General features: G+C 37.9%; 2 protein-coding genes across 5 annotated transcripts; one reads left to right on the forward strand and one right to left on the reverse strand.

Moving 5' to 3' along the window:
• The first annotated feature begins 109 nt into the window (after positions 1–109).
• LOC306848549 (E3 ubiquitin-protein ligase RNF10-like) lies at positions 110–9,267 on the forward strand. 4 transcript variants are annotated; one of them, XM_079383170.1, is made up of 17 exons: positions 110–666; positions 2,258–2,448; positions 2,643–2,848; positions 2,995–3,085; positions 3,184–3,368; positions 3,557–3,693; positions 3,774–3,931; positions 4,651–4,785; positions 5,296–5,494; positions 5,628–5,761; positions 6,040–6,157; positions 6,707–6,808; positions 6,951–7,088; positions 7,161–7,252; positions 7,438–7,495; positions 7,608–7,775; positions 8,117–9,267. In XM_079383170.1, the coding sequence occupies exons 1-17, from the start codon at positions 522–524 to the stop codon at positions 8,188–8,190; spliced, it is 2,331 nt and encodes a 776-aa protein (XP_079239296.1). In that variant the 5' UTR covers positions 110–521; the 3' UTR covers positions 8,191–9,267. The 4 variants fall into 4 exon arrangements, 2 of the variants coding, with proteins under 2 accessions (XP_079239296.1, XP_079239297.1); XR_013782251.1 differs by having other exon boundaries at positions 114–666; positions 7,161–7,327; XM_079383171.1 differs by having other exon boundaries at positions 114–666; positions 7,611–7,775.
• LOC306848550 (putative aminopeptidase W07G4.4) lies at positions 9,157–17,176 on the reverse strand. The gene is made up of 16 exons (XM_079383172.1): positions 16,891–17,176; positions 16,107–16,148; positions 15,327–15,417; positions 15,090–15,238; positions 14,794–14,902; positions 14,001–14,122; positions 13,639–13,738; positions 13,480–13,555; positions 13,276–13,361; positions 13,093–13,197; positions 12,935–13,010; positions 12,724–12,842; positions 11,710–11,793; positions 10,799–10,856; positions 10,540–10,721; positions 9,157–10,449 (listed from the first exon to the last, which is right to left on the reverse strand). The coding sequence occupies exons 1-16, from the start codon at positions 16,899–16,901 to the stop codon at positions 10,321–10,323; spliced, it is 1,539 nt and encodes a 512-aa protein (XP_079239298.1). The 5' UTR covers positions 16,902–17,176; the 3' UTR covers positions 9,157–10,320.
• Between the last annotated feature and the right edge of the window lie 35 nt (positions 17,177–17,211).

Here is a 17,211-nt window from a genome sequence, read left to right on the forward strand (position 1 = left end):
AAAAACAGAACTGTCTCTGGCTATAAAGAATGCGAGATTACACATACATTACACCACGTTTTACAGTCAAATGTGCCAATCAGAATGGTTGAATCCGCGCATGCGCACTGAGTAAGTCTGCGAGGTTTATAAACCTCATCCGGGTGTTTACGGTTCCCGATTGGCGACCCGTCGCCATATGTCTGATATTATTTAGCTGAACAAAAATTTGGGTTAAAACCCATTTATTCATCCGTTTTCCTCTTTTGGAGAGCGGTTAACGCCTTGTGGGGCGCAACACTTCCTACACCAAGGAAAAACGGTGCTTTTCAAGGGGCGAGGCCCCGCTTTTTGGGCACTTGTTTTTTTGTGTTAGCACACAGCGTTTTTTTACTGAGACATTTGGATTGTGTCTCTGTTTTTCTCTCGGTTTGTTTGTGGTCAAGATGTCGCCGTAATGGAGTCTCCGCGTTTGACAGAAATGAATAAGGGCCTTCGTCGCCTGACCCGCATCCGCAACGACCCGTTGTTTTCCCCGTTTAATGCTAAAGAGCTCAGAGGCTCTCTCCCCGGAATTCGGCCTCAAAATGGAGAAAAACCCAAACGCCAACAACAGCAGCAGCACGAAGATCCCGCCCCGCTCCAGCTCTACAGGCCCGACTCCTGCAGACTCTAAAGCCAAAACAGGTAACATCTAATACACACAAACACACGCTTATTGTGGTCAACTTCGAGGGGAAAGTGTATGTGTTTGGGGCTTACGGCATGGTGTTGTTTGTGTCGGCCGAGTTGACGTAGCTACGGCCAGCGATTGGCCCGTTTCCTGAATAAACAATGGAGGAAGTCAAACAATATCAGTCAAGATTGGTATTAAATAGTGTCAGAAATTAACTTTAAGAGGCAATGTTTTCTCTGAAATGGTGTATTTACATTTATAAGGTTATTAAAAATATTTTAGTCAGCTTATTAAACGTATCAAATTCATAATAAACTAAACGATCAGTAATATAACGTATACAAGTATATTCATTATATATGAACATTGAATTACATGTAAATAAATTAATGAGAATTCAGATTGTTTTAGGGAAATGTTAGCTTAGTACTTTAGGCAATATAATTTTAGTTTATTTACATGATATTTATTGTTCTGCATTTAAGAGAGTGACACACACAGACTGGTTGTGTCATCAGAAAATGAGTTTATATCAGGTGGGTATGTGCTGACACAGATGGACACCAGAATAATATACACAAACACACGGGCTGAAGGCTGTCAATTCTAGGAGAAAGGCAGAACTGGTTTCATTGACATTACATCATGAGTGTTATTAAATGTTACATTTTAAGATTCCTTCAACTTACAATCTTTCATGGCTATTTGCACCTTTTAATTTTGTATTCGTTTTATTAAATACCTTTCAGAAATTCTCATTATGCAATTTAATGTCTATTAAACCAATTCCAACTTAAGACTGGGTTTACAGATATAAGCCTATGTGTTTGTAATTTATTGTCTGTGTAAATGCATATATTCACCCAATATAAATTAATTTTCTGATAACACAGACATGGGTGGGGTTTGTGTGTCTCACTCTTATACAGATAAACCAATATCGAAACTGAATTCCCATAAACTAACCTAACAAACTAATAAAATTCCCCAGAATTCCTTGATCTACCCAAGGGGCAAACTTATATTTGGGTTTATTTTCCCCTCCGCTTAGTAGCAGATCAGATGCATGAGGATCATGGTCAGGATCTATTCTTGTCTGCCATGTGACCACAAGAAAAGCTTCAGCGGTGAATTGCCCTCTAGCTTTTGGATGGTTCCAGGAAAGCCTCCATCATATCAGAATCAAATCACTGTAGATAAGAACTAAAACAGTGTGGTCTGTTTTAGTTTTAATAATGTTTTGATGTGGGCTTGTGAGCCGTACAGGACGGTGGTCTCTGCTGACGGGTGATAAGCTGAGTGTGTTTACGCCCCTCTGCTCTTATCATGTGGTTGTCCCTGAATCACTTTAAGAGCAGCACGTGACTGGATTGATTAGCTAAGACTGTGCGAATGTTGTCAAAAATAATGAAAAATGAACTGGGGTTTCGTTCTACAAAAACTCAGCTCGCTGAGGGAAAACACACTTAAAGTTGTCAATATTGCACTAAAAAAAAAAATAAAAATAACTTTTTTCTGAATTTGCTGGGGCAGCCTTTTGTCAAATAAAATGTTATGCTTGGAGTAATATATTGATGTTTTTTTTTTTCCCCGTTCTTTTAGATGGTAAGAATAATGGGGGCTCAAAGCGCTATAGCCGCAAACGTGAGCCCACTTTTGCCAAGGCTGAGAGCTTTCCAGGCCCACGCCGCTCCCAGCCACATAAAAGCAAGAATTTTGACAAGAGACCCCCTCAGAGAGGTGGCGGAGGTGGGAGAGAGTATGGACTCGCTGGTGGTGGGAGAAGAGAAGAGGTGCGTGAGAATAAACCTTTGGATTATGATTAATTTGCACTCCCATAAAGGGCTGTGTTTATGTTTCCTTATTGCATGTTAATGTGAAGGTTGCAGTGATCATGTTGGTTAATTAACTACCTTCCTATAATACAAACAAACAGACCTGTACTTATATGGGTTAACTGGGATTAACTGTTGGATTCTGTCATTAGGTAGCAGAGAACCGCCGGGCAGAGTTTAGCCCGGCTCAGTTTGCTGGACCCAAAAAGATAAGTTTGAACCACCTGCTCAACTTCACGTTTGAGCCACGAGGAGGCCATTTTGGCTCCGGAGTTGATGGCCACTCCTGCTGGGGTCGCCGCAACAAGTGGGGTCACAAACACAAGCCCTTCAACAAGGAGCTTTTCCTGCAGGCAAAGTGAGTACAGCGGAATATGTTTCATACATTTGTGACTTGATATTAAATCACATGCAACGATACACTGTGTACTGCAGTGTTATCATAAGCTGATAAAAATGAGCAAACTGCTAAGATGATGAGTGTATTTTCCCTTTGTCCACCAGTTGCCAGTTTGTGGTAATTGATCATCAGGATTATCAAGCCCACTTCACTGATCCAGACACTTTGGTGGACTGGGACTGTGTGCAGCAAGTGGTCAGTTGAGACTTCACATTTCCTTTTATATCCTGTTAGTGCCTTTTCTGCAAATCTCAAAGTGTTCATCATGACACTTTTTTTCTCGTTCCACACAGCGCATCAACAGTCACGAGGTGCCGTCTTGTCCGATCTGCCTGTATCCCCCCGTGGCAGCCCACATCACGCGCTGTGGCCACATCTACTGTTGGCCATGCATGCTGCACTACCTCTCTCTGAGTGAGAAGAGTTGGTCCAAGTGCCCCATTTGCTATGAGGCCGTGCAGAGCGCTGATCTCAAGAGGTTCATACAGAAAACACCCGTTTATAATACTTGTTTGGTTTTTAAATTAGTGTTAACGTCATGATGTAGAAAAGAAGAAATCTGTTATTTATTTAAATCAGCTCCTGGTATATCGAAGTGCCGTAGTTCAGTCAAGACATTGCAGTTTATTCACTGTTGTCACTGAAGCCTGTCTTGTCATCTTTCAGTGTGGTTGCAATGGAGACGCATCAGTACGTGACCGGTAACGTCATCACTATGCGTCTGATGCGGAGAGAGAAAGGATCGCTTGTGGCTCTTCCCAGCTGTCAGTGGGTGAAGTTGGAAAAGCCCATTCATTTTGAAGGTGAGACATTTTGCTGTTTGCATGAGACTTTTGTGGAGTTTGAGTATGTCGTCTTTGACACTTTCCTTCATTTCTTGCAGATGTGCATTTGCGCGCATACTCTAAGCTGCTGCTGGCATCTCAGAAGCAGGTTTTGGGTTTGCTGGCTGAAGAGAAGGTGGCTCTCCAAACTCAGCTCTGCCAAGAGAAAGATGACCCGCAGGCCTGTTTCATACAGAGCGCCTTGCTGCAGCTGCAGGTACAAGCTAAACAAGTCACGCTACTGTTTTGAAAAAGTGGTCTGTATAGGTTGCTTAAATATTTTGGACGTTGACGATAAGGTGGAAAAACACTGAATTGTATATCTCATATGTAATTTATTGTATAATTTATTACAGAAAAACAATGAAAATTTGGGTTAACAGCACCAAACGTCATGATTTGTATGCAACTATCTTCTGTTTCATAAACCGTGTTATGAAACTAAAAACATACAATATAGCTGAAAAAATAACTGGAAGAGTTACATGACTTTGGATCGCATTGCATAACTTTCTGAAGTAACATTGGTTTAAACGGCACAAAAGTAAATGAAAAAGTAGTTGCTGTAAGTTACTTAAATAGCTTAAACTACAGTTAAAGCTATTTCAATTACTTTTAAATGTTGTAACTCAAGTTACTAAATAATCTATTACATATAAATGATGAGAATTTGGGTTGATAGCTTGAACAACTGACTAATGTTTTATAAACCTTTTCTGCTTCAAAAACCATTTTATAAATCTGAAAATATATAATGTAACATTTAAAAAAAAAATCAGAATGTTTACTGGAAGTGCTACATGGCATAGAAAAAGCATTGAGCTATGTTACACAATTACAGTTAAAAAAAATATATATATTTGTTTGTTTTATATAAATATACTCCTTAACACTACACACAAACCTCACATTATATCTCTGACTCTGAACGAACAGGAGCGCGAGGAGCGTCTTTTAAAGGGATGCTGTAAAAATGGAGGTTCTGTTGATGGGGCGGACATGAGGAAACTGTCTCTATCTGAAAACATCTCTCCAGAGGTGCCCGTGGTCAAGAACCTCACAAACTCAAAGGTTAGTAGAGGTAGTGCTCCTTTCTTTTAGCATAAGGTTGTTATGCAATTAGTCATCTTGTACTACATTTGTGAATTTTGTCATTCATAGTTTTCAACCATAAGAAAATAGGTTTTAGTCCAGTACTATGTTACAAGTTTACAGCTTTCAATTTTATAAGAGACACAAATGGTGATCTTGTGATCTGGTCACCTGATTGAGTGAACAATATTCAGTGCAGTCCACAAGTCCACATGTAATTTCTCTCCAGAAACTCCCATCATGTTACAGATTTTTATTTTTTTTTTTGTTACATTTTTAAAGCTTCTCTTTTCTTCACTTCTGATGCATATTATTATGCTTTACTATGGGAATGTTTGTAATGTAGAGAAACGACATGGACTAGATGTTTATCTGCAAAGTTAATGAAAGCATTTGAACTTTTCTGTAAATGTTTAAAAGGTCAGTAAATCACTGTATATTTCTGGAAACAAAAGGTCAGTGTGTGATTTATCATGTGTTCTACCACAGCCCATCCTGCAGTATGCCTCAGCATTTGATGATGAGCTTCAGGAGGCTCATGAGGAGCCTGTGGAAGAGATGGCTGCTCAGAGTGTTCCTGAGGTGGCTGAAGAGATGCCTGAAAGAGCTGTGGAGGACAAACCTGTAGAAGAGACCCCTCAGACCAGTCAGGCCCCTGCTCATGGCCCATATTACTACTTCTATCAAGGTGAGTGTGTGCGCGTTAGTCTATTTGTAATGATGCTTAAGGTTCATTTTCTGGCTCTTTTTTCACATTTACTCTGTGTAAGTATTAGAAATGGAGATTAAATATAACACCTATTTCTCTTTTGTATCTGTAGCTGAGGATGGCCAGCAGATGTTTCTGCACCCGGTGAATGTACGCTGTCTGCTGAGAGAGTACGGGAGCCTAGAGAACAGCCCTCAGTCTATCACCGCTACTGTAGTGGAGATTGATGGACAGACTGTCACCGAGGTACACACATTCATGTCACAGAATAGCAGGAGCTATTGGCAGGACTCAGGATGGAATACTAGTTAACTGCTTACTGAATACTTTATACTGGAGTGAAAGAACAGTGTGGTATGATGCTATCATGTCTAGTGTCTGAAGCCACAGCACCACTGAAGCATGATTGATAAATGTACTTTTTGCAGGTGTGCATTTATATCAGGCTCACAGAATCGGATTTTGAACTGATTCTGTAATGCCTAGTGCCTACTATGAAACTAATTGACAAATTTCATTTGCAGGATATTCGCCGTCGACATCGTTACCTCTCTCACCTGCCGCTCACCTGTGAGTTCAGCCTGTGTGAGCTCAAACTAGAGCCACCCGTTCTCTCAAAAGAGACCTTGGATAGCTTTGCAGGTACATGAACATAAACATTACACTATTCCATTCCATCATGAAACCCGCTGACCATGTTTAGCATGAAATTCCAACTCTGAATGCATGAAATGGCATTAGACCTCCCCTTTAATACATTTTAAAATGTAATTTATTCCTGTGACGCAAGGTTTTCAACATCATTACTCCAGTCTTCAGTATCACATGATCCACCAGAAATCTTTCTAATATGCTGATTTGCTGCTCAAGCAACATTTCTTATCAATGTTGAAAACAGTTGTTCAATATTTTTGTGAAAACCATTATACCAGTACTTTTGTCCAGGATTATTTGATGTATAGAAAGTTCAAAATAACTGCATTTATTTGAAGAAATTGTCTGTGTATATTTGTGTATGTTTCATTTGAAATTATACTTTTTGAATAAATGTCTGCTCACTTGGGATCAATTTAAAGCATTCTTGCTGAAGTATGAATCAGTTATGTTTGTTTTGATAGCCGTTTCATTAATTGAACTTTGAGACCAAAAAAAAAAGAGAATGTATTGGTAAATAATTTCTCTTTCTGACAGATGACTTGGAGAAGCGGAAGCGCCTGAGACAGAAGAAGGCAAGGGATGAAAAGAGAAGGGAGAAGAGGATTGAAATTGAGGAAAACAGGAAACACGGGAAATGTGAGATTTTATTCCTGTTTTTCACACAATTATGTACATGGCACACAATTTCATGAAAACAGACAAAATATCTGATTGTAGAACATTTTGTTATTGGCTTGCCAGGGTGTGATTTTTATTGAATTTATCTTTGTGTCTTCAGATCCAGAGGTGCACATTGGGCTGGAGAACCTCCAGCATTTTCCTGCCTTTGGATCTCCTCCTCAGAGCGGCTCACAGGTGCAGCTCCAAGAGTTCCTGCTGGGACCCCTATCTCCTCTGAGTGGCAGCCCCTCATCAGGTAACGCTCAGCCTCTCTTGCCCTGGCTTTCAGTGGTTAGTCTCCTGTGCTTATCGCCTGTTTTTATTTCAGATGGAGTGATGTTTCCTAATCTGAGTGAGCACAGTCCGTCTCTGAGTGTAGCTAGTGTGGAAGAGGACTCTCACTGCATGTCCTTCGCTCAGGTTTACTCAGACTGCCTAAAGCACTTTCTTTCATGGCTATAACAACAAAATAGTCAACTTTGTAGCCTTCATGTGGTGGGAAAATCATTAATAAAACTAATTTAAACTAATTAAAAATAGAATAATAAAAACAATGGCATCTGGAGAGTTGTGAGTATCTAAATGTACCATGTTTATGTGTGCAGATGCTGAAAGATGGGAAAGCCCGTGTGGATGCCGGGCCTAAAACCACCCCAAAGAAAGGTGAGCATCCTGTCATCACATGACTTTACTGTTGGCTCACTGGCTACACTGATTCCTAATAGTGTCATTTAGTAGTGATTTTTAGTGATTTGTATTTTTTTTCCCTCCACAGCAGACATGTTCCTGGCCCCTCCTCAGGCAGACAGTGATGGAGAGAGTGACTGCTCTGATCGGGTCCCAGTACCTAGTTTCCAAAACTCCTTCAGTCAGGCCTTTGAACAGGCTTTGTCACAGCTGGACCATGGAAATCCAACTCCAGCACGGGCTTTACCCATCCCTGGTGAGAAAAAGATTAATATTAAAGGGATAATTCACCCAAAAATCAAAACTGTCATTTGCTCACCCTCAAGTTGTTCCAAACCTGTATGAATTTCTTTCTTCTGTTGAACACAAAAGATATCTTGAAAAATTTAGTGTAACAAACAGTTAATGGTCCCCATTGACTTCTATAGTTTTTTTTTTTTTTTTACGGTGGGGTCCATCAACACTTTTTTTTTTTTTTTTATATAAAATGAATGCTCTGAAACGAAGGATAATAAAAGCTGATTATGTTTTTAATCACTTCTGGTGTTTGCCATAATGTTTGTTACCCATGTGACCTTTCTTCTCTCTATTTTATAGATGAGAAAGGGGGTAAGAAGAAGAAGAAAAAACAGAAGCTTCTGTTCAGCACCTCTATGGTTCACACCAAGTAAACACTGAAGTCCACCCTTCACTCCTGTTTCTACCTTTTGCCTTATTCCTCCCATAAGCTTAGAATTTATTATGGCCCTCAACAGCAGTTTCTTTTTTTTTTTTTTTTTCTTGCCCGTTAAATGAGACCCTCTCCAGACGTTCAGTGACCTGCAGCAAGTTCAGTAGCAGCATTGATTGTACAAACCATAGACTCAGTGTTATTGATCAGACCCACAGTTGTCCAGTATTTCTTACAGTAGGAACATATGCTGAAATTAAAGTGTCTAGATCAGGTCCATTTGACATGGTGCTCGTTTAGAGCTGATGCTCCATTATTATTCAAAATGTAGGTGGAAAAAATGTTGTGGTTGTTGGTTATGGTTGCAGATATATATATATTTTGGGGGGTCCTGAGATGGCAGTCAGCCAGCTGCAGAAATGTCCTGTCCCTCCATCATATCTAACACTTTTTGTACTTCAACCATGGTGCTTTGAGTCTGGGAATAAAATTAAGCAATGCTAACAGCTGAAAAAAAATGCACAAAGTGAAGAACCTGTGGTGAGGATTATATGCATTTGAGTTCTTCCTGTCAGGCACATACACGCAAAACTGCTGATTGTAACACGTTCTTGCTTGGTTACATGCCCCCACACATTTTTCTTCCTGCTTATTGACAAGTTCTGAGCTCTAGTCGTGGACTTCAATCTGTATTCAACTCTTACCAGCTGTTATCATCTGTCCAGCCTGAGAACTGCCTTTCACAATCGGACACATTAATACATAAAAATAAAACATTGTTCTGCTGGAAGAATTAAGTGGGTCTTTTAAGCACTTGACTTTGTTAGAACCTCCACCTCTTGGACAAGATTCAGAGCTGCTCATGTTCAATTGTGTTCAGATGTTAGAGGCATCAGAGACCAGCCGACTCCACTGCTTGCTATGTTTTCAGTGAAGAAAATATGTAAAGGCAGAGAAAGGCTTTATAAAATGTTGTAGAGGGTTTAATTTTTCTCCATTTTCTTTTTTTTCTGATGAATCCTGTGATACAGAACCTGCATATAGACTGTTGAATGAATAAAGGATTATTATGCACTGGCATTCTGTTTGTTTTATTTAGAACCAATTTCATTTCACTCTTTTAAAGACCATTCACAGTTTTGTGAACATTTACATAGAAATATCATTTTTGGCTTTTCTGATCATAGTATCATAGATGGCTTTGCTATAAAATGTTAAGTACAGTTTGACAGTTTCAGTAAAATCCTTTATAGTAAAATAATTTATAGTTGCTCTTAATGATCATCCCTGTGGTTTAAGACTTATCTTCTCAACTAACAAGAGTTCAAAAGAAATAGCTCATTTAAAATATCATTAAATGAATTCTCCAATCCTGTTTTTTTTTGTACTCTTCAGTTCATCCTCAGCTTAAGTGCTATGCAAAACTTGTTATAATTTAACACTAAAAAAAAAGTGACTTTAAACGAAAAGAAATGTACAGCCATTTAAAACTGATTGTTTTAAAATTAAGTAAAAATGGTAAATTAATAAATTTTCCTGAAATATTGAATTTTATTTATTTGATAATCTAACTACGGTTTAAAAACAAAATAAATTGAAAATTAAATCTAAAATGCTTCAATAAATCAATTGTTTGTTGCTTTGTCCTTTTGTCTATGAAAAATATGGCATTTCAAAAACATTCACACATTCTATTCAGTATGCACGGAGATATTTATTCTGATGAACTTCCAGTTGATAAAGAAAGCATCATGCTCCTTTTGTTTTCCAAAATGCTTTTGATTTTTCATTACACGTTTCTACAAAATGGGCAGTTATACAATATGCTGTATTCTCACAGTATTATCAGTCACAGATGGAAGAAAATTTGGATAAGATGATTTTGTGTGTGAATAAGAGGAGTGTAAATGTTAAGGACGTGAAGAGATGCATTTATGTAATAGTATGGAGCAGCAACAAAAGGATAAAATGGACAGTTCATCATGGAAGGATAAAAGGAGCAAAGGTCATTGTTTGCCCCAGTTTTACATGAACACACAACGTGTCAGACGGAGAAGATATGAAAGCCATTAATAGAGAAATGGCACTAGACGGAAATAATGAAAGACCAGAAAAATCATTGGACGTGTATTTAAAGCTCCAGGTACTTTGTCGCCATGGCAAGAATTGGGGCGCCTGTTGGGACACCAGGGAAAGGGCCGCTGGATCCAGCTATGTCAATATGGGAGTAAGGCAGAGGTTTGTCCGAGTCCACTCCATGCTGTGGGACAAACATGCAGATGGTTAATGTACTTTTACAAAAATGTATTAAAACCTAAACTATTAATACACCCATTTTGTGTTTGTCTACCTTATCCAGTCCAGAAGCCATGATGAGGAAAGCGGCAGGCGTCTGGTGTCCACGTGGTGTGGCGGATGAGGGCAGGTTATTGGACTGCAGGATCTCCTCATACTCAGACTTCCCTTTGTGGAACTCGTAATCTTCCCGACGAATGGTGGACACCTCGAACAGATCTCCCAGCACCTCTCCCGCTGCCACACAAACCGATTTCAGACAAAAGAGGCTACATTTATAGAAGCAAAAACAAACTCTTCTTAGCTCTTCTTACCTTTCTGCCACTGCAGAGCGTTTCCTGAGCGGTGAGCAGCACCGTTATCCATTATGATCTACAGGGACAGATAATAATAAAAAGTTTAATTTATATAGCGCCTTTCCCAAGCTCAAGGATGCCTCACAATGACAATAGCAAATAAACAATTTCGTACATAACCACTTAGGTGGACAACTGACATTTGCCCAAGTCCAAGTTAACATTCTCGCAGCAGAATTTTGAATATATTGCAAACGGGAGATGGAGTACACTGGTAGTCCAGAATAAAAAAAGTGTTACAGTAATCGAGGCAAGATAATAAGGTAATAAATGCCTGTACTAATGATTCAGCATCTTTTGGGCTGACGAAGAAATGGAGTTTGGCAATACGGCGAAGTTAAAAAAAAAAAAAAAAAAAAAAAAAAAAAAAAAAAGAGCTTTAGAGAGTTTACGAATATAAGCACCCATGTTTAATGAAGAGTCAAGAATGATACATAGGCTAAGTTTTTGACAGTGACAGATAATTGATGTAGCTTCAAGGTCAAGTCTAGGGGCATTAGTTATTTTGTTGGGGGACCGACGAGTAAGATTTATGTTTTAGTCAAACTCAAACTGAGAAAATTGGTGTTTAGCTAGGTCTTTAACTCATTGATGCATGACGATAGAGATGCAGTCTAGTGAATAGAGTCAGGTTGGCAAGCAGTATATATCTGAATATTGTCGGTATAGCAATGGTACTGAAAACCATGGCAGTGAATTATTTGTCTGAGGGGCATAATGTAAATAATAATAGCCCGAGAACTGAGCCCTGTGGAACACCCTGTTTGAGTAAGACAGAGGGACAATGGTTAAAGTACCACTGATGTATAGTAAACAGTTTTTTCTCAGCCCTCCGAATATATGTAGGAGTATGTTGTTGAAGTACTTACGGAGTAATGCGGTCCCATGGCTCTGACAGCATGTCCTGTCAGAGTGGCTATAGTGAAGAGATGAGGAGACACTTCCTGCAATGCCTATAGAAAAACAAAAGAGCTCTAGATCACCAAGAAAGATAATGTCATATTTAAAATAAATTGCTTAATTTTAGTGGCAGATCTAAACAGGTGGATCTGGGGGAGGCTCTGATAGAACACTGCAGGGCCAGTCTACAGTAAATACTGAACCAGACTATTTAAATGTTGAGCAAGCAATCTCACTAGTCTGATGTTAGCAGATTGCATGTAATGGACCTATTACCCAGCACCATTTGGAATTTCATGACTGAAATTAATAATATAATCTATAAAATCTTTTCTAAACTAAAATTTTAAAATAGTTTTCATTAATTGAAACCAAGCTAAAATAAAATTAAGTATAATTTTTTTGATAAAGCATTTAAACTTCAACACAAATAACTGAAAAATAAAAGTAAAAAAAAAAAAAAAAAAAAAAAAATGTAATCCCAATTAACAAGTTGCTTATTATCATGCCTATCATTAACATATCGGCTGTTTATTAGTGCTTATAATGCATTTATTCTATATGACTATATTCTACAGCCCTAATCCTACCCAATACCTAAACTTAACAATGAGCAACAAATTATGAGTTTATTGAGGCACAATTCGTAGTTAATGGTTTGTTAATAGTGAGAATTGGACTTCAAAATAATGTGGGACCATGTATATGAAGATGTGCTGTTGGGTCCGACATAAGCAACTATACAAAGCCAACATTATATTTTTACTTATTCATAAAATTAAATGTGCAGCTCAAACTCAGAAGGTCTTTTAAAACTATATGCAGAGCAGATGCTACATACAAGCAAATAACATTTTTATGTTTTTATGTAATGTTTTGGTATTAGTTTTTTTTTTTTTGGTTCTGTCAAACGATTCTGATCTCGTGATGAGGACCATTTAAATCTTAAAATCGTAATGAAAGCTATTTTAGATAGTATTTACCTGCTCCTTCATCTCACACAGCAAGTCCACCATGACCATTCTTCCTTCAGCATCAGTGTTTCCAACTCTGATTCTACGACCAGCACGAGACACCACCAACTCGTCCGCTACATAGCAATCTGCCAAAAAAACCCACAAATTAAAAAAAAGTGACCCATATTTGGCAATAGACACCCAAACTGGTCCCACACATGCACACAAAACTGCTTACCAGATCCCACACTGTTTCGCACCATTGCCATTGCACCTACAACCTTCAGGTGTTTGGGCTTTAGTTTGGCTAAGATCTAAAAAACAAAACAAAAAAAACACTGATATTACACTAATTTTCTTGTCAGTAAAAAGAGCAGGTGTATGTGTGATCGGTACCTGGAAGAAGCCAGCAACCGCCGCAGATCCACATTTATCTCTGTGCATTCCAGCCATGATTCCTCCGGCCTTGATGTCAGCTCCACCGGTGTCATACGTAATGCCCTGCCACAACATTCAATGTTCATATGCACTGGAAACTCTTCTATCCCTGGTGTCCAAGTACAGTAACCTAAAGCCCACCTTGCCAACCACCATGAGGGTCCGTTGAATGGGTCCTTCCCCACAGTACAGCAGCTTGATCACTCGGGCCTGGTGGCGTGGCACAGCTGAAACACAAACATAATGCATTCATTATTTTATTTGCAATATATTTATTTATTTATGTTTTTGGAAAAGTGGCAGCATTGAAAATAAGTTCAGTGTTTGAAATAAAATCTATCTTACTGTTAGCACAGCGGTTGACCGCAGCCAAACAGGGATACTCCTTCTCCAGAGTATTCAAATGACTCACTACCGTCACCTAGGAAAGACATGGAGATGAATGAAGCACGTCAATATTTAGTGAGATGAGATACAGTTTTAAATGCTCACGTAGAGACTCACCGTTACAGGAGTATCCTTGAAAACTGTTTGCATATACTCGGCTACACGAGGGGCAGCCATTCGCTCCGGGTCAGAACCACCGATGTCACGACAGACAAACCTATACCATTCACAAATGATCATTTTACTGATTTTTGTACACGATGGATCATAGCAGACACCTGGAGCCTGTTTCAGAAAACAAGTTTACCAAATAACCCAAGTTTATTTCAGTTAGTCTGATTTATTGTCCATTGATTTGGTTCAAAATAAGTCAGACTAACTGAAATAAGCCTGGCTCATTTGGTAAACTTGTTTTATGAAACAGGCCCCTGGTTAATCCAAAATCTTTGACCATATAAAAATTCCACACAGGCTCGTACCTGCCGCTCTCAAGAGCAGTGGCCAGCTCAGTAATGGCTTCTCCTTGAGCCCGGTTCTTCGCCCAGACGCCCAGCACAGCCACCTTATGAGAGGACGACTTGTGCTCCCTCACCTCTATAGGCTAATGACACAGAAAAATAACTAGGTTACTGACATATATACCCACTTTATTTCAATTAACTAAAATATTTTTTATAACTTTTGGTGTAAAATAACAACACTGAGAAATAATTTGTGTTAAATGGAATTAAGTATATAATGAAAAATATAAAATTTTACAATTTTAACAGTTTTAGTTTTAGGCATCAATAAAATAAACATCTACATGGAAATATAAAATAGAATATAATATATTATTTAGTGCTGTCAAACGATTAATCGCATCCAAAATAAACGTTTATGTTTACATAATATATGTGGGTGTACTGTGTTTATTTATTAAGTATATATAAATACACACACGCATGTATATTTTTCAGAAACATATGCTAGGTTTATACATGAAATATTTATACACAATATAAATTCTATGTGCGTCTTTATATATAATAAATATACACAGTACACATGCATATCACGTAAACAAAAATGTTTAATTTGGATGTGATTAACCGTGATTAATTGTTTGACAGCACATATACACATACACACACACATATATATATATATATATATATATAGAAACTGAAATAATATGTAACTATTTGGATGAGAGAATGAAATAAGTGAAAATTAAAAATGTACATTACAAAAAAAAAAAAAAAAAAAAAAAAAAAAAAAAAAATCTCTCACCATGTAGAGAACATGCAGGGCTCCTAGAACAGCCACTAAGGTGCTCTTTGCATAGCTGCTGTGTGGAGGACAAACCAGCAGAGGGCGCTGCATGCCAGCTTTCATAGCCCTATAACAACAAAAAAAAAACCCATTCAGATCAACATAAAACCTCTGGTTAAGAAAAAACTCCTCTTTAAAGAGTGAAATGTGTCCTAGAAGAACGTGAAACCAAGAACACGCGAAGAAAAGATAATGTTGTTTTGACAGGATGTACATTGATCATTACACATCACACATCATGTTTGCACAAGCACCTCTTAATGCCATTAGCAGCAGCATCACTGAAGCGCCGGACATCATCATAGTCCCGATTCACCGGACCGGTGCAGGCAAACACCATTCTGTTTCCAGAGAGACCAGGAACCCTGACCACCACAACCTCTTCACCAACGCAACAGTCCACCTGAATATGAAAGAGTGACAGATGTGTGCAATACAAAGAAATGCATATCAACAGCAGGGCGGCTAGGAGTGTGTGGTGTTGAACTCACTGCACTGTAGTCCTGTAATGGTGCTTTCAAACACTCCAGCTCATCAGGAAGCTGCTCATAACTTTGGCATATCAAGATTACGCCATCAAAACTGCAAAAGAGAAGAATAACCCAAATCAACCTTCATGATAGAGCAATATACACTTTTGCTCTAATATAGCTGCAGTAAAACCAAACAGTCTGTACTGTTGTTTTCTAATACAAAATATGCAAACCACATACATTTACTTGTGAATCAAAATTTTGGAAGATATTAATACTTGTTTTCAGACACTATACCCATATGGCCATATGTTGTTGCTGTTGATTAAACTAATGATTAAAACTAATTTTAATTCATTTAAATAAAGCTGAAATATAATAAAATAAATACAAAATGAAAAGATTAATATTTATCTATCATGTATTTATACAAGGTATCAAAAATAAATGTTTGTATTACAGAAAGCCCAGTGTCCGGTGCTTTTTTATTTTATGCAAATAATTAATTAAATGTATTTATTTTATGGATAAAACAGGAAAAATGTTTATAAATGCATGTGATTTTAAGGAAATATGTAATTTTACTGGAAAATCTAGACAAAAATACAGGTCTAAATGTGTAGTTCAGTTTACACTGGGTCACGCTTGAGACAATAAACTATAATTTCACACATCAGTTATCAGAAAGCAGGCTAAAGTCTATGCGTTATTGATTGTAAAGCAGGCTGTTCAGGAAGTGATGACTGCACAAGTGAAGCACATCAAGTTCAGAGTTTGAGACCGTGATCATATACTAACTTCTGGTCCTTGCAGTCAGTGGTACACTGGAGAGGCTGGACACTGGAATGAAGGAAAGACAGAAGATTAAAACCTTTACAAATGTCATCTTGCTTGGTTTACAGACATGAATGGCTCTTCAAGATTGATCAAATAAGTTGATATTTAGCTTGACTCATTGCAGCTGCTCTCACTATTTCTGATAATGTTTGATTAACATTTGAGTGTTTTGGCGTATTCGAGTAGTGGGGTCCAAAGGACTGAAACTAGGACAAAGAACCAAGAATACGCTTCTGTTCTGCTAGTTCTATTTAAAACATTTTTCCACAACATGTGGTGCACACGGAAACAACTAGGAAGAATAAATCACTTGCAGCTTAAGCAACTACAGTTCCTTGTTGTACTGAAACACTTCTCATATTTTAAATATTTATTTGTCTTTGTCATATCAGCAAAGGGGAACGGTTTTGCTGAAACTGTTATTTAATTCCACCACAGGGTTGATAGGGGTCTTTGGAAAATGCTTTCTAAACACTGATAAATGAGATTAATCACGATTTATATAATCGTAGGAATAAACAGATAAAACAAATTCCACAGAACAACATTTTAATTATATATTAACAGTGACCCTATTAGCCAGTACTACTGAATAATCTAGCTTTTAGCGATTTATTACTTAAAATTTTTGCAGTCGCACACAGACTTAATGCAGTGACCGCAGAAAACTCAATAGAACCACACAAAAATAGCAGTAATAATAAAACTTATTTTAAACGTCACAAATTCCAAATAATCCTCCTACCTTACAGACATCCTCACGTGTCCTTCTGTCGTCTTGCAGAAGTGAAGTCTTGATGTCAGCTGACAGATTTTAAAGACACCTCACATGACCAATAGAGTCACGTGATAAATGAAACTGTAGTTTTTTTCCCCCTCGAATTTTGTAATGAAATAAAATGCACAGAAACTGTGGAACTAACACATTGATCTATTTCAAATGTGCAATTTTTAAAACGTATTTCAATATTATAACTCACGCGTGTATTTCCTAAAATTACATCTTTGTCAACAAACATCCCTTAAACTACAAAATAAAACCGGAAGTCACAGAGATTAAAAGTCC

This window comes from Barbus barbus, assembly GCF_936440315.1.
Source record: "Barbus barbus genome assembly, chromosome: 28".
Lineage (NCBI taxonomy): Eukaryota > Metazoa > Chordata > Actinopteri > Cypriniformes > Cyprinidae > Barbus > Barbus barbus.

Bases quoted from the DNA above. Each gene is read 5' to 3' on its own strand.
- LOC306848549 (XM_079383170.1), top strand. From the start codon at position 522: ATGCTAAAGAGCTCAGAGGCTCTCTCCCCGGAATTCGGCCTCAAAATG. The intron at 3,369-3,556 runs GTTCATACAGAA...GTCATCTTTCAG, and splicing joins CAGAGCGCTGATCTCAAGAG to TGTGGTTGCAATGGAGACGC. The intron at 7,089-7,160 runs GTAACGCTCAGC...TTTTTATTTCAG, and splicing joins GAGTGGCAGCCCCTCATCAG to ATGGAGTGATGTTTCCTAAT.
- LOC306848550 (XM_079383172.1), bottom strand. The intron at 13,739-14,000 runs GTACGAGCCTGT...TGAATGGTATAG, and splicing joins ACTGCTCTTGAGAGCGGCAG to GTTTGTCTGTCGTGACATCG. The intron at 13,556-13,638 runs GTGAGTCTCTAC...TGTCTTTCCTAG, and splicing joins TCAAGGATACTCCTGTAACG to GTGACGGTAGTGAGTCATTT.